The sequence below is a fragment of the Carcharhinus amblyrhynchos genome, chromosome 11, assembly GCF_965287045.1.
Source record: "Carcharhinus amblyrhynchos chromosome 11, sCarAmb.v2.hapA, whole genome shotgun sequence".
Taxonomy (NCBI): domain Eukaryota; kingdom Metazoa; phylum Chordata; class Chondrichthyes; order Carcharhiniformes; family Carcharhinidae; genus Carcharhinus; species Carcharhinus amblyrhynchos.
Genome location: NC_137334.1, coordinates 63994089 through 64016467, shown reverse-complemented (window position 1 = coordinate 64016467; position 22379 = coordinate 63994089). Strand labels below are relative to the sequence as shown.

The window sequence follows — 22379 nt, the reverse complement described above, 5'->3', positions numbered from 1 at the left end:
TAAACCATACACTTTCATGACTTGAGAATATATTTGCTGCAACTGGATCAAAATCCTGGAATTCCCTCCCTGGCAGCACTAAGGGTGTTCCTACACCCCATGAACTGCAGTGGTTCAAGAAGGCAGCTCACTACCAGATTCTCAAGGGCAATTAGCAGCGAGCAATAAATGCTGGCCTAACCAGCAGTGCTCATATCCCATAAATGAACAAAAAAAATTGAGGCGAAGCATGGGTCTTCAACTTTCTCACCAATGTTCTACATGAGAGATGTTTTTTACTCATTCATGGCATCTGCCCATACGGCCCATTGTTTGCTAGGCCATTTTGGAGGGCATTGATCAGTCGCCCACATTGCTGTGGATCTGGAGTCACATTTTAGCCAGATGGCAAGGATGGCAGATTTTAGTGACATGGTCATCTGCATTTTAAATTCCAGGTTTTACTATTAAATTCACATCAGCCATGATGGGATTTGAACCCAGGGCATTACTCGTCCAGGAACAATACCACTGTACCACCACCTCCCCACAATAACAGTCCCTCACATTATCTAATGATACAACAGAGACATTAGTTTGGCTTTCTGATTATTCACATTTTTGATTCTTGTTGTAAAAAAAATAAAGTCAATGCTAAAAAAAGTCACAGATGTTTGCACCTTAATGCAGCAGTTTTCTTTTTATTTGTTAACTCTTAACAAGTGTTCAAAGAGGAAACAAGTATGGACATTTGGGCAACACAATTAGCACTTCTGCCTCTCAGCACCAGGGACCCAGGTTTGATTCTGGCCTCGAATTACAGTCTATGTGGAGTTTGCATGTTCTCCCTGTGTCTGCGTGAGTTTCCTCTGGGTGCTCCAGTTTCCTCCCACAATCCAAAGATGTGCGGATTCGGTTGTTGGCAATGCTAAATAGACTCTAGTGTCAGGGGGACTAACAAGGTAAATACTTGAGGTTACGGGAATAAGGTGTGGGGTGAGATTGTGATCAGTACAGACTTAATGGGCTGAATGGCCTCCTTCTGTGCTGAAGGGATTCTATGATTCCATGAATTAAGGGATATGGAGAGATTTTATGGAGGTGCAATTTGTAAAATCAGACAGTGTGTTGACCTTATATAGAATTACCAAACTCCTCGATTTGTCAGTGTTTCTGTCTTCAGGATTGAGATAATCAACTAAATTAAAGTTGAGAAGCCAGACCTCAAAGGATTAAAGGACAAGTTTGAGATTGTAAAAGCTATACTGGCCACTAATAACATATTTTCTCAACAATGACAAATATCTGTCCTTGTACAATAGCTTCTATTTCCAAGGAAGAGTGCATATTCATGGGAGAAATTCTGAGTGAATGTCATTTATCTTCTCCTATTGACTGTTCAACACCTTCCTTTCTGAACAATAGTTGTTGAGCTGCCATTACAATTGATGACATGCTTACCATTTCTCTGTCGATTCAATCACAAGTTATTTATTGAAGCGATGACCAGCTAATTTCTCAACCAGACACTCATCACTCTAATCTTGTCACATTAACTAGGGCTCTGCTGCTGTCTGCCACACCTCTCAGGAGGGGCCACATTTAACCCTGTGCAAGCGGATGGGTTTTAAATGAGTTAAAACCTCACCTATTGATCCGAACAAAGCGTCTGGGTGGAATTCTTTCCCCAAAAATTCTAAGTGTGGAATTCACATATAAACTGGAGTAAATCCCACAGATTTTTCAGTGGGATTTTCATAATGAATCTCCCAAAGTCTGTGCATCACAGAGTGCCCAAGTGTGAATCTCATTAAATATCAAGGGGCCGGGCCTATTCCTGTTGGAGATGCCAGCAGCACAACACTGAGCAGGCCACTGCGCATGCTCTGATTTGTCAGCGCCACATTTGGCGCATGCGGATAGACCTGCACTGTCAGCCTCACAATCTCTGGCCAGTCTGATCGCTGGCCAGCCCTGCAAACCCACATCACTGGCCGTGTGACACCCACCACCCCCCTCCCCCCCCCCCCAATCATTCATATTGATTGGTCGACCCATGTTGGACGCGGTGGGCTTGAGGAAGAGTTCTTGGAATGCTGCCGGGATAGTTTCCTTGAACAGTGTGTGTTGGAGCCGACGAGGGAGCGAGCTATCTTGGATCTGGTGTTATGTAATGAGGCAGGTAGAATTAGGGACCTCGTGGTGAAGGATCCTCTTGGGAAGGGTGATCATTGTATGGTGGAGTTTCTGATGCAGATGGAGGAGGAGAAAGTGGGTTCCCGGACCTGTGTCCTTTGTTTGAACAGAGGGGAATACGGTAGGATGAGAGAGGAATTGGCGAATGTTGATTGGGGGAGCACATTGGAAGGTAGGTCTTCTGAGGAACAGTGGAGGATCTTTAAGGAGACCTTTCTTGGTGCTCAGCAGAAATTTATTCTGATGGTTAAAAAGGATCGTAGGAGGAGAGATAGTCAGCCGTGGATAACAAAGGAGGTAAAGGAAAGTATTAAATTAAAAGCGGATGCGTTTAGAGTAGCTAAGAGTAGTGGGTGAAAAGAGGATTGGGAGAGGTTTAAATATCAACAAAGAATGACGAAGAAGTTGATAAAGAAGGGTAGGATAAACTATGAAGCTGGGCTCGAGCTTAATATAAAAAAGGATAGCAAGAGTTTTTATAAATATATAAAAAGGAAGAGGCTGACTAGGGTGAACATTGGACCCTTAGAGGATGAGACGGGGGACTTAGTGGTAGGGGATGGGGAAATGGCTGAGGCCTTGAATAACTTTTTTGTTTCAGTCTTCACGGAGGAGGACGTGAATAGTTTGCCGGGTGTTAGCGATGGAAAGATGGTGGGAGTGGAGGGCCTGAATGACATTATTGTTACTAGAGAGGCAGTGCGCGACAGACTGGAGGGACTGATTGTGGACAAGTCCCCAGGACCGGATGGAATGCATCCAAGGGTTCTGAAAGAAATGGCGGAGGTGATAGTGGATGCCTTGGTGGTTATTTTCCAAACGTCGCTGGATTCCGGGGAAGTGCCGGAAGATTGGAAAACAGATAATGTTACGCCATTGTTTAAGAAGGGTGGCAGGCAAAAGGCAGGGAATTATAGGCCGGTTAGTTTAACATCTGTTGTAGGTAAAATGTTAGAATCCGTGATCAAGGAGAAAATAGCAAGGCATCTTGGGGAGAATTGTTTGATAGAGCAGACGCAGCATGGTTTCGTTAAGGGGAAGTCACGTCTGACAAATTTATTGGAGTTCTATGAGGATGTGTCTAGGGCGGTGGATAGAGGAGAGCCGGTGGATGTGGTGTTTCTTGATTTTCAGAAGGCGTTTGATAAGGTGCCGCACAAGAGGCTATTACAGAAGGTTAGGGGGCATGGAGTTGGGGGTAGGGTGTTAGCGTGGATAGGGGATTGCCTGTCAAATAGGAGGCAGAGAGTGGGTGTCAATGGGTGCTATTCGGATTGGTGGTTGGTGACTAGTGGAGTGCCCCAGGGGTCGGTGCTGGGGCCTCAGCTATTTACCATTTATATAGATGATCTGGAGGAGGGAACTGAGTGTATGGTGTCGAAATTTGCTGATGACACCAAGATTGGTGGAACGGCAAATTGTGCAGAGGGTGTGGAAAGTCTGCAGAAGGATCTAGATAGGCTGGGCGAATGAGCCAGGAACTGGCAAATGGAATTTAATGTTGGCAAGTGTGAAGTTGTCCACTTTGGTAGGAATAATGGTAGGAAGGACTATTACTTACATGGCAAAAAACTGCAGCATACAACGGTGCAGAGGGACTTTGGGGTCCTTATGCATGAGTCGCAAAAACTCAGCCTGAAGGTGCAGCAGGTGGTCAGGAAGGCGAATGGGATGCTGGCCTTCATAGCGAGGGGAATTGAATATAAAAGTAGGGAGGTCTTGCTGCAACTGTACAGGGCACTGGTGAGGCCACAGCTGGAGTATTGTGTGCAGTTTTGGTTGCCGCACTTACGCAAGGATATTTTTGCCTTGGAGGGAGTGCAGAGGAGGTTTACTAGGCTGATACCGGAGTTGAACTGTGAGGAGAGGCTGAATAAACTAGGCTTGTACTCGTTAGTTTAGAAGAATGAGGGGAGATCTCATTGAGACATATAAGATGATGAATGGGATGGATAGGATAGAGGTGGAGAGGCTCTTCCCACTCAGAAAGGACAGTAGGACTAGAGGGTACAGCCTCAAGATAAAGGGGGGGCGGTTTAGAACGGAGTTGAGGAGGAACTTCTTCACTCAAAGGGTGGTGAATCTCTAGAATTCTCTGCCCGTTGAAGTGGTGGAGGCTGCCTTGCTAAATATACTTAATAGAACATAGAACATAGAACATTACAGCGCGGAACAGGCCCTTCGGCCCACAATGTTGCGCCGACCAGTCTTATTTTAAAAAAAAAACATTGACCCACTAATCTAAACCAATCCCTTTTCGTCCATAAACCTATCCACCAATCTCTTAAACGCCCCCAAACTAGGCGCATTTACAACTGCAGCAGGCAGGGCATTCCAGTCCCTCACCACCCTCTGGGTAAAGAACCTGCCCCTGACATCCGTCCTATAACTACCCCCCCCTTAATTTAAAGCCATGCCCCCTCGTGCTAGCTTTCTCCATCCGAGGAAACAGGCTATCACCATCCACCCTATCTAAACCTCTAATCATCTTATATGTTTCTATAAGATCCCCTCTTAGCCGCCTTCTTTCCAGTGAAAACAACCCCAAATCCCTCAGTCTCTCCTCATAGGACCTCCCCTGCATACCAGGCAACATCCTGGTAAACCTCCTCTGCACCCTCTCCAAAGCCTCCACATCCTTCCTGTAATGTGGGGACCAGAACTGCACACAGTACTCCAAGTGCGGCCGCACCAGAGTTGTGTACAGTTGCAACATGACGCTGCGACTCCTAAATTCAATCCCCCTACCAATAAACGCCAAGACACTGTACGCCTTCTTAACAACCTTATCTACTTGATTCCCAACTTTCAGGGATCTATGTACACATACACCTAGATCCCTCTGCTCCTCCACTCTATTCAAAGTCCTCCCGTTAGCCCTATACTCAACACATCTGTTATTCCTACCGAAATGGATTACCTCACACTTCTCCGCATTAAACTCCATCCGCCACCTCGCGGCCCAGCTCTGCAACCTGTCCAAGTCACCCTGCAAACTTCGACACCCTTAAGACGCGGGTTGATGGGTTTTTGATAAGCAAGGGGATTAAGGGTTACGGGGAGAGGGCGGGAAAGTGGAACTGAGCCACGACAGATCAGCCATGATCTTATTGAATGGCAGGGCAGGCTCGAAGGGCGAGATGACCTCCTCCTTCTCCTATTTCTTATGTTCTTATGTTCAATCGCTGCCTTCACATGTCCAGGCCAGCCTGAACACGACCCCGTCCCACAGCCTGTCTTGATCCCCCCCCGCACCCTGCAGCAGATTCAACACCCTGCTGCCCACAGCCCCAAAACCCCTGACAGGCCAACACACACCCACACCACCTTAACCACCCACCACCCCGATCAGCCCTTTCCTTCCTCCGTGACTGATCCAAAGTGCAGAGTTGCAGTGGGACATCCCCATCCCCATCGATCACCTCAGATGCCCCTCCTCTATAGGCCCCACCCCATCTCTGGCTCCGCTCCCTTCGTACCGCCTGATGCCCAGTGGACAGTTCCAAAGTGCTCCCTGGACATTGCCACTTTGCCTGTTGGGCAGTGTCAAGGGGCAGGCTGGCACTGCCAGGATGGCAATGTCCAGAGGGCACCCCCTTACCCATGACCTCCTGGGTGACCCCCATGTCCTCCCTTCACTTCCGCAGGGTCAGGCCACCAGCTGCCTGATCGTGGCAAGCAGTCGTAAAACCCGCTGGAGTGATCCTGACCAGTAGAGGGGGAAACTAGCAGGCCCAGAGCCTTCAGGCCTGGGCCCGCCAATCAGATTCAAATTAGAATTTAAATATTTTAATCAGCTCTATGCCAATTTCTGGCATGGAGCTGGCAGTGCAGCGGGCTGGGAGAATTAACCCCCCCCATTAGCAAAATTGGGAAGGAAATACATTAGAAGCTCTCTCCCAGACTTGGCTAGCTTGTCACCTTTCTTAAGACCATAAGACAATTCGGCCCATTGAGTCTTCTCTGCAATTCAATGAGATCATGATTGATCTGATGTGATAATCCTCAACTCCACTTCCCCGTAACCCTTGATTTGCTTACTGGTAATTCCTTAAGATGTGGATTACCTAGATTTTGAATTTAAATGGAAAGTCAGTGCCATCTTTAAAATTTTAAAGCTAAGTTATGATGATCCACTCCAAATTTTGCTGGAAGTTTTAGTATTTGTTTATATTAATGATGGGAAGTAAAATTGAAGTTCTATACCATACTTAATACTGCAGTTAAAATGGTTCGCAAGAATAGCAATAATTGAATCTTTCAGTGCAACCTTGATTACACTGTCATCGCCTTGTTGCCCTATTAGAATGAGAGTGTCCCAAATTGTATTTAAGTTGCCTTGACAAACACTGGCAAAGATGACCGTCTAACACCACTCCTCAGTTTCGTATTTGGTGATATTGTTAGCCATAAATTAATTATTAAGGAGAAAAGTTGGTATTCGCACCTAAGAGATTGATGGCTTCATATGTTGTTCAGTTTCACGAAAAAGGCTGAGGGTTTGGGTCAGTCATTGTTGCTTGTTTAGCGTTAGTTCATTCACAGGGATGAAGGCAGTGTGCAAATGTAGATTAAATTGATTTTTCTTCATACAGCTTCAGCATTCACAGAGCGATACCTTGGATTACCATCACGTGAAGACAACATTTATCAAGTGAGTTCTTAAATAAAACACAAGAAGCCTAAGTACCAATTCAATAACTTAACATTTCGGATGGAAATGCTCAGCATGTTCCCATCCAAAATCAGAAGGGATCGTAGATGAGAATGTCTAAAAAATCTACCACGGTCTCGCTGAGCAGGATGTCCCTATCCCATCTCTACCAGATTGGTCTGGCCAATTCATCCTCACCTATGCACACAAATGGCCATGAGGTATAGGCTCAGCAGAGCCCTTTCTTCTCTGTCACAGTTACCACTCTCTCTCAATGCTGCCACTTAGAAGATGCTAATAGATTCCATGAAGCAGTGATGAAGGCCCAGAGCTTCTGATATGGAAGCAAAGAGTATTAACTTGCCTCTTTGCATTATATTCTACCCCAGATGCTCACTGTCTCTTTGCTGTATCATTGCTGCACCAACATCAAGATTTCTTCACTCACACAGGCAGGTTTCCTCTTGATGGTGAAAGTCTTGCCAGGAGCTCACTGTAGTTATGCAATGAGCCTCGATCAAGAAAAATAAATCAGAGCAGCGGTGGATACAGAGGAGCAGACCTGTCATGCTGAAGACTCTTCCCTTAACACTTACTTTTCACAACTAATTTCCTTCTAGTCCCAATTTTATGCTGTGTGCATTTAGACGTGCTAATTATATTTTAAAATAACTAACCAATAAATAATATTGTATTTAAAATTCATGTTAGTAACTCAATCTCTGATTGCTTTTAGGAATCCAGTGTGCTACAAAATGTTCATGAAATTAACGATGAGAGTTTTCTGATCGTACATGGGACTGCTGATGGTACAATTTATTTTTCCCTACCTCATCATTCCAGCTGTTAGCTATCTCCCTGAAATATTTTAAAATATTTTAGATAGTGGTTTCAAAATGTTAAGAGTGATAGTCATTTTTGTATCCAAGTTTTTGCATAAAGTTGAAGTTGTGACCAAAACAAAATCCATAGCATGTCCACCTGAATTCCAGAATGGATACAAGTATCCCTCCTTTGCTCTCTCTGTTTCTATCTCTCACAATCTCTCTGTTACTCTGCTTGTCTCTCTGTTATTCTCTCCCACCTTGTTGGCTATCTTAGGGAGTCCACTTAAATTGAGCAGAAGTTAATCACTTTCTACCACTCTGTCACAGCATAAATAGTAACATTTACAGATATTGTTCTGGGGACAAAAGGAGGTTGAGGGAAGATTTGAGAGAGGTGCACAATATTATAGTAGATTTGAATAAGGCAGGCAAAGAAAAGATCCTCCTTTTGGCTGATGGAATATGTGTTTATAATAAGTTTATATTTATATTAAGTTTATATAATGTTGTTACATTTTGGGACAGTGAGTATAATTTAGGCTAAAAAGAAGCAGGTGATGTGACTAGTTTTGAAACCTGCCTAACTACAGGCGTAGGAGGTGTGGCCGTGAGAGGGGCCACATTTCATTTTTTTTCTCACTCAAGGTGCTGGTGAACAAATTTCAAAAGATAAGACCTATGGTTCATTAAATATAAATTAAATAAAACATTGAAGTATGAAGAATTAAAAAAACTTGCTGAGCAGAACTGAAGTGATATCAAAGCAGTAAATCAATAATTTAAAATTGTGAGTAATTAATAAAGATGATCATTAAGTGTGAGATTGTATCATATTGTGTTTTTCCAGTTCAATCTCAGGTACTCTTTCACTCAACTTCACCCACTGTGTGAGTTGGTGTGAATGTTGTGGGTGTGAGGCGAATGTGAACCCTGAGGCTGAGATTGAGCCGGACTGTCTCTCACTCTTATACACATATCCTCTCTTTCCCTTGCTCACAAAACACTTACAATCTCTTACAGCACACATACACCGTCTCTGTCCCTTGCTCATAACCTCTTACAACACACTCGCTCACACACTGTCACTCTTTCACACACAAATCACTCACTAACACACAGTCACTAACACACGCACAAACACACACACATGTCTCATGCATACACACACACACACACACACACGCGCGCGCTCTCCAATGCGCTTCCGAGGGGAAATTCAAACTGTTTCTTTCCATTAAGCCACATCAAAAATTCTGTTGAGATGTAGTCAGGACAGAATTGATCTCGACTATGATATTTCCAATGGTTGAAAAGCCTACCTATATTCACTGTCTAATGAACAGTTTGCTTTGCTGCACATTATATTTTACCACTTTGGCTAAAAACAAAGCTTAACCAAAAGAGGGATGGTCAGGCAAAGTAATCGTGGAATTAGAGCCTCTGAGCTTCTGGTCTATGTCTTCTGCCGTTAGACTGTTCATCTTGGCTGTTCTTATGTGGTAATCTCTTAGGTGGTTGCTACTTTATATTTTATCATGCTGGATAAAATCCAAGCATGTGACAATTTAATTTCAGGAGATATAATTGTCTTTGAAGATTTGAAAGCATTAATGTAAATTCTACATACATTTCAACTACGTGCAGTTGGTGTTCTTGAAAATAAAAACGATTTCTTGGGTTTCTCCTCCATTAACTGATAGTGTGTGCATTTTAAACAAGGTAACTAATGTGTAACAGAAATTTTGCACTTATATTACCCTTCTCCAGCAGGAAGGCATCTCAGTGTGTTTTAAATAAGAAAGAAAGCGATAAAACAAAAACAGAGCTTCAGGAAGGGGGAGGGGAATTGAGAGGTTGGTTGTCGTAACTGGAAGGACAGTTGAACGGGAAGAGCATTTGAAGAGTATTTTGAAAGCAGAGAGCGATAAAGCAAAGTAGAGGGAACAGGGTCGACAATTCCAGACAAAAAGGGTTTAGAGGTTGGACAATACTTCACTAATGGTGAAGCAGACAGTGAGGAAGTAAACAAATTATGTTAAAAAAGTAAAGTGTATAATAGGGAACATAAAGCAGGAGAATATCATAAAGGTAAATGTGAGTCTCTGGTTTTGCAAGAGGCAAACCTGTGAGACAAAAACATGGGTCTAAATTTTACTGGGTGCAGGAATCCCTGTCACCACCCTTCCTGGGTGCCAGTTTACAGAAGCGAGGCAGGACTTTGAATCCTCAGGAACAGGATCTCTACCTTTAGAGAGCTGCCAGCTCATCAGAGGCCAGAGGGTCTCCAGTTAACCTGGAGTGGTAACCGCTGCCATTACTACGACAAGGCTAAGAGAAGCGAGTTGTGCTGGATGCAGCCCAGCATTTGAGTCAGGGGTCCTCCTGGGTGCCAAAATGGCAGGGTCCAGCTAGAGGCGTTGGAGAGGAAATGCCAGAGTAGAAGGAAACCTAGGAGAGGTTATACTTTTGTAGCATCCTCACTCCAATGGGCTCCAGGGTGCCTGTTAAGGAGAGACTCCCTAGCCACCTGGCACAAAGCCATGCAGGTTTACCCACCAGGCTGGATGTTAGGAATGGGACTCTCCTGCCACTACTTAACTCCTGGCAGTGGTACAAGGCCCTTAGGTGGGAAGTAAGGACCTCAACTGGTGCAACCCTGCTACTGATAAAATTACAGTTGGGGCAGATCAAGATGAGTAAATGGCAGCAGACTGCCCACTCAATTTTACATGGGCCTCACTATTATATATGTTCGGGCATAGCCCCTTTAAGGGAACAGATCATGCGGCCCAAGGTGAGCTGGCCGGGAACAGCACTGAGAGGGCAGTCAACATTTGGAGTGTGAAGCTCGTAGGCTGTAGAAAGATCTGTGTTCCCTGATGCCTGGCTGTGAAGTAGTTCTTGAGAAGACATCTCAGTACTAAGAAATTTAACACTCACCTTTAAACCTGACAGTGAGAGAACATAAAATCCAGCCCCTGGTGAGAGAAAATAGGAATGCAAGTTTGGTATGAAAAATAATTGGTAGCAATTGCTGTTTGAAAGTGAGATTGTGATCTGCATACATATCCAAATTGCCACATTTTCTGTGGCACTAGAATGTAAAGTGGATAGCAAGTGCCTTCAATTTGCTACTTAAAAGTACAATATACATCAGAATTGTCCAACTAGTAAAGACCTACTGGGAGCTTACTCTGCGTTATGTTAATGTATTTAGGAGAGGATGGAGAACCCTTCCAACCCATTTGCCCTAACTACCCCCCCCCCAACCCTTAAATAATTTATGCTACTAAATGTTGCAGTAGGATCTACAAATAAACATTCCTGAATGGATAGCATGTTGGGGCTATTGTACATTTTTACCGTAAGCTCATATTACTTTCTCTGCAAAGTAGGTTCTGTAGTGATTTGGGGGTTCAGTCTGCAGTGATGAAATTTACTAAATGTATCTCACAGTAATGGCCCAGATCCTCCAGTTCCAATAGTGGCGAATGCTGAGATGTTCCCTGTTATTGCGATCCACAGTAAAATCGGAAATCTGCTGGAGCCCACTTATGCTGGAACCCCAAACTTTTGCTGGAACCCCAAGCTTTTGATTCCTCCAGAAATGGCTCCAGAATAGGAGTAGCCTTTTGAATCAGGAGGAGTGTCTTCCTAATTCTGCCTGCACCCCTGACTCATCCTCCAAGCCATACTCCCAGCTCACTTTTTCCTCCCACACCCCAGCTCATACCTATGGTATATGAATAACTAGTATTTATGAATCAAGTAGAATTTATTAAGCAAGATCTTACATATACTTAACAAGAAGCAGTGAAGACAACATAGAAGTTTTCCTTCTATGACATTCTAAAAACTTTTGGTGTTGCCAGTGAAGCCAATATCTTTCTCTCCTTTGTCCTTGAAGTGAAGACGAATTGTACCTAGAGGAGTCATGTCCCAGAAGCTATAGTTCTACTGTGCCATCAAAGACAATGGTTTCTCAATCTTTATCCCCAACTTCTCATTCCTCCTTCCTTTTTTGAAAATGATCCAAATTCACCCCTTCTATTTGATGAAAATAATTTTGTGTCATCCCATTTCTGTAACTGGAGGCATATAGAGTAAAGGCACGTATTCATCCTTTCCCCCCTGTTCCATGGATTACTTCTTATTACAAACAAATGACTCATCTCCCCAGGTACAGAAAAGCCATCAGTAAAATCACAGTCTATTGCTAACATGTTTTAACCTAAGCCCCATAGATATCAGAAAATGAAGAGTTCTCCCTGGTACAGATCAATTAAAGTAATGTATGGTTGATTTAAACATAGCAGCTGAAATGTTTTGGCTGTTCAAGCCAGCAGGATTTTCCTATCCTGCTACAACGAATGGAGATTTTGGCTGGGCACCAAAATCTCTGACCTCGCTGCAGCGGGAGCATGGCATGAATTGCCGGTAAGATTGCGCCCAGGGTAATCCTGAATTCAGACTGCTTTTAGATACTTGTTCAAACTATTTTTAAAAAACACCTAATGTATTGTGGCCATTAAGACAACAGATAACAATTTCAGCTCAAGACCCAAAGGAGCTTAGTTGGTGTTGACTACATGGACTTTGACAAGGTACCATATGGTAGGTTGTTGCATAAGTTAAATCTCACGGGATCCAGGGTGAGGGTAACCAAATGAACACAAAATTGGCTTGATGACAGAAGACAGAGGGTGGTTGTCGAGAATTATTTTTCAAACTGGAGGCTGTGTCTGGTGCTGGGCCCACTGCTATTTGTCATTTCTATTAATGATTTGGATGAGAATATAGGAGGCATGGTTACTAAGTTCACAGATGACATCAAGGTTGGTGGTATTGTGGACAGTGAAGAAATTTATCTAGGATTGCAATGGGATCTTGAATAATTGGGCCAGTGGGCTCACCAATGGCAGATGGAGTTTAACTTAGATAAATGCGAGGTGATGTATTTTGGGAGATCGAGCCAGGGCAGAACTTACTCAGTTGATGGTAGGGCATTGGAGAGAGTTAGAACATAGAGATCCAGGGATGCATGTTCATAGCTCCTTGAAAGTGGAGTCACAGGTGGACAGCGTGGTGAAGAAGGCATTCAACATGCTTGGTTTCATTGGTTAAAACATTGAATACAGGAGTTGGGACATCATGTTGAAGTTGTACAAGACATTGGTAAGGTCACACTTGGAATACTGTTAACAGTTCTGGTCACCCTATTATAAAAAGGATATAATTAAACTAGAAAGAGTACAGAAAAGATTTACTAGATTGCTACTGAGACTTGATGGCTTGGGTTGTCAGGAGAGGTTGGATAGATTGGGACTTTTTACTCTGGAGCATAGGAGGCTTGGGGTAATCTTGTGGAGGTCTATAAAATAATGAGGGGCATACGTCAGCTAGATAGTCATTATCTTTTCCGAAGGGTAGGAGAGTCTAAAACTAGAGAGCATAGGTTTAAGGTGAAAGGGGAGAGATACAGAAAAGTCCAGAGGGGCAATTTTTTCACGCAGAGGGTGGTGACTGTCTGGAACTAGCTGCTTTTTAGATAGTTACATGGGTAAGATGGGTATAGAGGGATATAGGCCAAATGCGGACAATTGGGACTAGGTTAGGGGTTAAAAAAGGGCGGCATGGAAAAGTCGGCCAAAGGGCCTGTTTCCATGCTGTAAACCTCTGTGACTCCATGATTCTATAACAATAAAACCATTTTGCTTCTCACCAACAGCTTTCCTGTAAAGAATTCCAATTATCAGAAACTCAAAATGATCTATGCCCAGTCGAATTATCTCTAACTCAGATTGACCTTGATAATGATAAATTTGAAACAATTAGATGTAGAGTTAATTAAGAACAATTTAAAAGCATTTTATTTGATTTGATTTGATTTGATGCAATCAGCCTTGATGAACATCTAATAAAAGCTAGTTTTTATTTTCAGTTATCAACAACTTAACTGTTTTTTTTTGCAGCAAATGTACATTTTCAGCACACAGCTGAGCTGATACAACACCTGGTGAAAGCTGAAAGAAACTACACTTTACAGGTATTTAATTTATAAGTAATGCATATTTGGATTTCCAGTGTGACAAATCTAGAGGTTGAGGTAACTGAATGAGTTAATGCTTTTGAGCATTGCTTCCAAATTCCACTTTATGGAACATTGCTGGATATCCATTCATGCCATGGTGATATTGTCAACTCATTTTGTTTCAGTTCTGGAGTAAGATCAAAATTACCTGTATTTTAAGATCAACAATATTAACTACAGTAGATTAAACTACATGTGACTGTGTGCCAGGCAGCAATTAATGGATCTAACCAAGTTCAGAAAGTGTCAATGGCCTTGGGTGAATGAGCGGCAGGAGGGAGGTAATTGAAGCCCTTGATGAAAATGTATCAAAAGGAAGAGGAACTAATCCCTGAATTAGCTGACTGTGCCAATGTCTTGAAAGCAATTATGTAACTTCATTATATAACAAGTCAGTACCTGTACCCTGGTGATATTTGAATGATGATGGTGAAGTCTGACAAATGCTAACAGTGGCAGCATAATCGTTAGTGCTGCTGCCTCACAAAGTGCCAGGGACCTGGGTTCAATTCCAGCCTCGGGTGACTGTCTGTGTGGAGTTTGCACATTCTCCCTGTGTCTGCTTTGTTTTCCTCCTGATGCTCTGGTTTCATAGAAACATCGAAAAATTACAGCACAAACAGGCCCTTCGGCCCACAAGTTGCACTGAACATGTCCCTACCTACTAGGCTTACCTATAACCCTCTATTTTACTAAGTTCCATGTACTTATCCAAAAGTCTATTTTACTAAGTTCCATGTACTTATTCAAATGACCCTATCGAATCCGCCTCCACCACCACCACCCGCAGCCGATTCCACTCACCCACCACCCTCTGAGTGAAAAACTTACCCCTGACATCTCCTCTGTACCTACTCCCCAGCACCCTAAACCTGTGTTCTCTTGTGGCAACCATTTCAGCCCTGGGAAAAAGCCTCTGCGAATCCACTCGACCAATACCTGTCATCATCGTATACACTTCTATCAGGTCACCCCTCATCCTTCGTTCTCCAAGGAAAAAAGGCCTTGGAGACTCTCAACCTATCCTCATAAGGCATGCCACCCAATCCAGGCACCATCCTTGCAAATCTCCTCTGCACCCTTTCTATGGCTTCCATATCCTTTCTGTAATGAGATGACCAGAACTGAGTACAGTTTCCTCCCACACTCCGGAAATGTGCTGGTTAGGTTGATTGACCGTGCCAAATTGAACCTCAGTGTCAAGGGGATTAGCGGCATAAATACGTGGGGTTATTGGGAATGGGCCTGGATGGGATTGTCATTGGTACAGGCTTGATGGGCTGAATGGCCTCATTTTGTACTATAGGGATTCTATGAATCCGACAGCCTGTATCTAGTTTCCAATGGTTAGAAACCAGAGCACAAAGTCTCTCGCATTATTTCCTGCTAACAGAGCAGTGTACAAAAAGCCTGAAATACTAAACTGGGCCAGAAGGGAGCACTCTTCTGTTTTTTGATTGAACTAAATGCCAAAGAAATTCTGCTTTGCCTCTACACAAACTCATAAATGTCTATTTGATGTACTATTTTAATAAAATGATGAGGTGAATCTTATATGTTGTGATGGGATGTAAACTCCTAACCAGGAACTGTGAAGTCTGCTGAATCTGGCCCTGCCCTTCATACAAACCAAATGAAGCGCGTTGTAGAAATTAGCAGCTACTCAGTGGAAACTGGCCAATTACAGCTACATAGAACTTGTTTCTTGACTAAAAATCTTTCCCTTTGCTCCCTTCCAAGCTTGCAATTTGTAGATCAGTGCTCCTGCTCTCAGAATGAGAATTTATTAATCATTTTCAAGGCACAACGTATGTTTTTACAGACGTCATCAAGAGTCATACATACGGACACTGCCAACTTCCTCAGCAGAATATTTAACTGTAGTCGTAATGCCAGGCCTTGTGTGCCATGCTTGTGCTACCTCAGTCTAGCTGCCATACAACATTTTTAGATCTAGCGCCTGAAAATTCCACAGGCAACGTTAAAACGATGGACTCACACAAAAGCAAAATACTGCAGATGCTGGAATCTGAATTAAAACAAAAGATACGATATAAACTAAGCGGTTTGACAGCATCTGTGGAGAGAAACATTTTGAATAAATGTGACATCTTCAAGAACATTGCGTTGACAATTCGACATCCATCACATTAGGGCGGGGCAGGGGAAGCACCCAATTTCCGAACAATAAATACACCCTGTGGGACTGCAGAAAGAAGTCTCACAACATCAGGTTAAAGTCCAATGGGTTTATTTGATAGCATAAGCCAGCTTTTGGAAGAGCAGCATTTCCAATTCTCACTTTACTTAGAGCACAAAATGGTATCTATTGAATTATTTCTAAACGGCAATACAATTCTAGCTGATGATAATGCCTAATCAAAGCCATAACCGCTGTTACCATTGATGGTCATTTATGTAATTATGATGCATCAAAAATGTGTTAAATTCACACACTATTGTCTAAATAAGTACCAGTAATTATAATACCCATAAATGTTGGTTCAGTTCAAATATATTGTTATGGCTGAAGTTGGCTAACATATACATAAAGTGGTATTTCATCACATGTCTTACTAACCTTTTATTTTCTTTATGAGCCAGATTTACCCAGATGAAGGCCATTTTATTACAGCTGAAAAGAGCAAGCGTCACATGTACAGTGCTATCCTCAACTTTTTCAGAGGATGTCTCAAGCAAGAAATGCCTATATTACAGAAAGAACCAGAAGAGGATGAATAGAATTGAAAACATTTAAAATAACAAGACAGGAAGAAAGAAAACTCAAAACTTATCTTGATAAAGACAAAGCTAATACTCCAGAACTCTCAGAACCCAGCATTAAATACCACTGTTGTGGAAGTACAGACATACCAGGGCAGCTTTGAGAAATCTACAGGAACAGCACATTAGAGATTATGAATCTGATGACTGGCAAAAAGGACTTGAAATTCATGTGCCAGGTCCAAGATTATTTTCAAAGGAACAGTAAACTGTTTGGGAGTACGTTGACCTGTTAGTACACTTAAAAAAAAACAGAATTCCAATTGTGCATATGTCACTGACAGCTTTATGCATGTGTATTTTGTTTGGCTCCACTGCTATATATGTTAATACTTGTTGAGGTAGTGACAGACATTTAAAGTGCACACATTTATTTTCTTTTTAATTTTGTATTGTCACTTGCACAAAGAAGATGGCATATATATATATTATGATGTGCATCCTTTATGTCAGAAATTCAACACTGTGGTTTGCAAATTTAAAACCATCCAGCTTCTCTGACATCCCATTATATTACATTCATTAAATAAACAGAATTTTTACAAGTCTTTTCAAAGGTAGAACGTGTTTGCAAAACATCTGTTGTATTGTCTATCACAGTTTATCATGTATTACTCATGTGCCTGACTCCCCCACATCACATAAGAGAATCTTGCTTTTACAATATTTCCTTTTTAATTTAGCTGACAATATAATGATTCGCAATTTAGGAGAGATCAGGCATTCATCAGCAGGCAATAAAAGCTCGGACATAACAAGTCTTTTATTGGCAAATTGCCACAACCTCAAATAACATTTGGGCTCAAGTGAGTCCCTTCTCTGCAACAAGGTTGTTATAAATCAGGGTTACATTTACCACATCCTGTTTTACAATGCAAAAAATAATAAATCATAATACATTCGCGGCCTCCTTCAGTTTGATTCCCCCAAAGGGAAAACAACATTCAGATGCATAACATTTCAATAACTTGTGGTTAATATCTGGTTTAAATTCCATTCTTGATGCACATTCCACATTCATTCTGCGGGCAACAATTAGATCCACACTCGTGGAACTGCACACAATCAGCAAGGATCAATGCCATTAAAACATATCTTCAAAAAAAAACTACACTATTATCATCACTATAGAGTTTGGCCTTGCCAGAATGCCCTGGTATAAAAGAAAATTACTGCTGATGCTGGAATCTGAAACCAAAAGAGAAAATGCTGGAAAATCTCAGCAGGTCTGGCAACCTCTGAGAATGCTGCCTGAGAATCAGATGCTGTCAGACCTGCTGAGATTTCCTAGCATTTTCTCTTCTGTCCTGGTATAAAGCTGGATGGAAATAATTCCTGAAGGAACTTTCTTATGCTGTATTTGAGTCTTGCAGAGTAATTCTAATTTTCTAGCCATATATCCACAAGTTAAAGATAAGACCTTACCCAAAAGGAATCAACGATAACAAAGAGACATCCATATTCCATCTCCCAAACAGATGCAAGTATGCCATCATGTGGCCAAAGGCTGAGATTTGAATCCTGCAGAACATTTGAAACTTTCAGTGGATACACAACAAAACTTCCCGTTCTAATGATAAAGCCTGTTCTTTACATCTTTGCTAATGCCAGTTTTACATTTGTAAATATGTAGAATATAAATGGTTTGTACAAAAGCTTTTAAGAAAAGGTGTTTTATTTTCTGTTCTTAACAAATCAAATATAGTAGATGAAAAGAGCAAATCAATTGCTAATGTTACATTATTCCCTTTCTACTGCCCTTCCCAAACATGGTCATATATTGAAATTCTAAAGATTACACAAAGTTTACACATAGCTGTTGGAGATTTTTAGATGACTGAGTTACCTGGTCTAATAATTTGGAGGAACAAAGACTTCAGTAGGCTACCTTGCTCGTTATTATTGAGTAATATAAAAATAAAATACTATCATGACTTGGTGTGATTTTTGTTGATACTGTGGCTTTGTTATAAAAAATTTTAGACACTATTCTATTTTTAGTTATATGAAGGCACTTACAGTACAATTGGTTGAATGGTAAGATACTTATAGGGAGATGCATGAATGGTAACAATAGAATAGCAAATACAGTTATTGTTCTCATGGATTGTTAAGAGAAGGTTACTGAGATGATATTCTTCCATCTGCCAGCCCCCAGATATAACTCACTTTACAACATGATCCTTCACCAACAATATGGCACAAAAACACAGTCAAAACGAGGCTAATATTTGCATTGAATTAACATTTAATGCAAATTAGTGTTAGTTAGCGTTCCTGGTAATTCCCTTTGTGGGCAAAATAGTTCTGCTTAATATTAAATAGAAAATAATACTTCAGATCAAAGACTTTCTGTAAAAGCAGACTGGATGAACTACAGGGCGAACCCATTAAGTTGGAGTGTCTTTAACTTGGAAAGATTCAAGTCATCCAGTAAAACAACTTAAAAAAAATCACAAGAGGTCCTTTGTTTTTGAAACAATTAGAAATAATGGTTAATTCAATTAAAGCAAATCCATATTAAGCTGACCTTGTCAGCTTCCCATTCCATACAATATTGCTGATGTTTCCATGGTGCCGAAGTTAGGCACTCTCACCTGCAGTACACACCGTTTTAGCAGAAAACCAATAAGCAATAACCAAGGAAACAAAGCCCACAAAACAATTCAAAAAGCATTTATGCACTATTCTTTTTTGCTTTGATATTTTGTCAGTAAGTACACAAAATAGTTAAAATACACAAATGCAAATGTCACACATATATGATTATTGAGATTCAATGCTGATCACAGTGTCTTTTACTCATTTTTCATCTACTAGTCAAAAATGAAATTAGCAATATTTGACTTCCATCATGTTGCAAAAGAAAGGAGTACAATAAAGCTGTGCACTATTGCCAAAATTGTTAAATTTGTGCACAAATACTCAGAAAATTAAATGAACTTATAGGGTTATAAATTGGAAGCAAAAACATTACAAACTTATGGTATGCAACATAGCACTACTGCAGAATCAGACGAGGCTGTACAAAATATCGTAGGTCAAATAAAATCTGGAATTTTAGAATATGGATTGAGTGAACACCAAAAAGACAAAAGCAATGGTAGTTAGAACAAATATATTAGAATAAACAAGAGTGAAGAATGAAATGGATGGTGTCACACTGGAATAAATGGCTCAGTTTGTCTATTTAGGAAATCTGATGACAGGAAATGGCAGACGCAATGCCAAAATTAGAATAAGGATAAAATAGCCGAAGTAATTTTGTGAAGATGAAGAATGTGTTAGAAAACTCAAGCTAGTAAGAAGAAAAAACTCATAAAATGCTGTCTTCTATCCACATATCTCAGAACCCTGGGCGATAAATACAGATCTGTGGAAGAAAATAGAGGCCTTTGAAACACGGATGCTAAATTGTTGCTTAAGACAAATGAAGAATTGTATGAAATAGCAGGAATAAAAAGAACTCTTAAAAAGTGGCATACGACTTGCTCCAGCAAGATCAGATATTCCTGCCTGAAGTCAATGGAGATTTCCATTGTTGGGCCCTCGCCTGCTCAGATTCTGTGCTGGGCAAGCTGGTAGAGTTCTAGTGAAGGTCTGCATTTTGGCCATTAGATCAGCAATGGAAAGCTGCAGAAATCTCTTCTTGAGGAAAAAGTGCAGGTCAGCAGAAAGAGACCAAGGTGTAGTTGGATGACTGACATCATAGAGTAGTTGCAAAGTAACGATTTTGGGTGTACAAGACAGGTGAGCATGCCAGTGTACCATGCCGGCAGATATCCTGATAAGAGTAGCTATTAGCAGCAGCAGCTTTCCAAAATGGCTACACACGTCTAACAATGAATATGCGGACAATGCATTGGTCCTAACACTAATGACAATGTGAAGCTCCCATTGTTTCTGACTGGGCTTGGGAGAAGGGAATGCAGATGCTGCCGAGCACACGAGTTCAAAAATTAAGTTTTTTGTTGTTCCCCCAACCTGAGCAACCAGAGGCAGTGTTCCAGACCTGAAAGGCTAGCTATAAAAAAATTGGAACCATACAGGTTGAGTTATGATTTTTTATAAATCTGGTTCATCAGGTTAATTTCACTAGTTGCTGCACTGCTCCTTCTGATTTGGCAGGTTAGTGATTCCGATTTTTATTAAAAGTCCCACCTGTTGTGTAAATGTAATGTATTTTTGTAGCCATTTTTCTAATATCATGATTGCTTTGTGATTAATTATTCTTATAGAATCAACACTGGGCCTCCAATTTCACCATTGCTACGGTAATTCTGCCTGCTGCATGCCAATGTAATGAAAGACAAAACATACATTGATGTCTCAAATTTCTTTACAACCAATTTATAATCAGATACTTTTAAGGTGTGATCACTAGTATAATGTAAGAAATGTTATCAAATGGCACAGCAGGATTGAGAGGTTGATGGGCTTCCTTCTGTTCCTAATGTAAACGTTTGTATGTCTTCTGGATGGATCTTATCGCCTGGGTTAGATAGCTGTTGCCATCCATACCATAATTATCTTATGAACTGAGGGTAACATCATCGTGGGGTTTGTTTATTTTGTTAGTAAGGGATGTGAGCAGGCTTTGTGGGTGAAAATGCCAGAACAGGAGTGTGCAATTCATTCATAATGAATCAGTAATGTTTTACACTGTATATAATTCTTAAAATCCTTTTCCATTAACTGCAATTGTGTACTTTCGTCTACCTATGTGTTATTCCACTCTTTTTGAAATATTGAAATATCATGATAAAGTTGTGTTCCATAATCGATATTGAAAATATATTGCATTGAGAAGCAACAATCAGTGGATTCTTCAGACTGTCCAGGAAAAGACAAATACAACTATGAACGATTCAGTCTTTGTCCTCTGGCCTCTTAAAAGCTGTCTCACCCAGAGACACCTAAGGATACCAATGCTTCTCACTGGCAGTGAAGACCCATGTTGTTTAGTCATTCTACTTTGTTGCTTAGGTGCTATTTGATCTTTCTACACTTTGAGATTACTGATAAAATAGAATCCAATTACGTTGTTTTATGAAATAAGCATATTGAATAATATGCACTCAGGCAAGAGAGAGGTTTCTAATTCTTCCACTGAATGGAAAAGTTCTTGTGCAGTTTATCTGGGTTGCAAGTATTGAATCCTTCCTCCAATTATGAATAGACTGTCACAGTGTTCACATGGTGCAATGTGCAGACAATGCAGTCACCAAAATCAATGTTATCACCTGGACATTTATCCCATAAATTATTAATGCAATATTTCTCTGTCAAATTAGAAGTATTGCATGATAAAGTAAAAATTGTACTTTCTGGTTTGTCTAATAGTTGCAACAGGATCACTTTTGGACACATATAAATGTATGGCATTTTTGCTGCTCTTAACGTTAATGACATATGCTGCATTTATACTGGACGATATTTGTAACTAGATGTCAACAATGGGCATCATCATTTTACTAGTACCTTTCTGTGACTGGAAAATTGATTGATGAATCCTGAAAGGAGGAAAACATGCATGATTGAGTGGGAGAGTAAATTGGAAGGAAGGAAGGCAGGCAGGCAGCAGGGACGGAAGGAGGGAGGGAGTGAGACAACTGGCGGGGACGGAGGGAAGGAGGGAATGAGGCAGGTGGCGGGGACAGAGGGAGGGAAGGAGGGAGGGAGTCAGGTGGCAGGGATGGAGGGAGGGTTAAGGGCCCCGGAGAACAGGGGCAGTGGTGTAGTGGTATTGTCTTTTTTTTAATTCATTCGTGAGACATGGCATCACTGGCTGGGCCAGCATTTATTGCCCACCCCTAATTGCCCTTGAATTGAATGCCTTGCTAGGCCA

At 41.4% G+C, this 22379-nt stretch overlaps 1 protein-coding gene across 1 annotated transcript in view; it reads left to right on the top strand.

Moving 5' to 3' along the window:
* The window catches only part of dpp10 (dipeptidyl peptidase like 10), a 763552-nt gene extending 745082 nt beyond the window's left edge, over positions 1-18470 (top strand). Inside the window, exons 23-26 of the mRNA XM_080199302.1 lie at positions 6771-6829; positions 7566-7638; positions 13629-13702; positions 16352-18470. Coding sequence (XP_080055428.1) covers positions 6771-6829; positions 7566-7638; positions 13629-13702; positions 16352-16489 — 344 coding nt within the window. The 3' untranslated portion in view covers positions 16490-18470. The remainder of the gene's footprint in view (positions 1-6770; positions 6830-7565; positions 7639-13628; positions 13703-16351) is intronic.
* The last annotated feature ends 3909 nt before the right edge of the window (positions 18471-22379 follow it).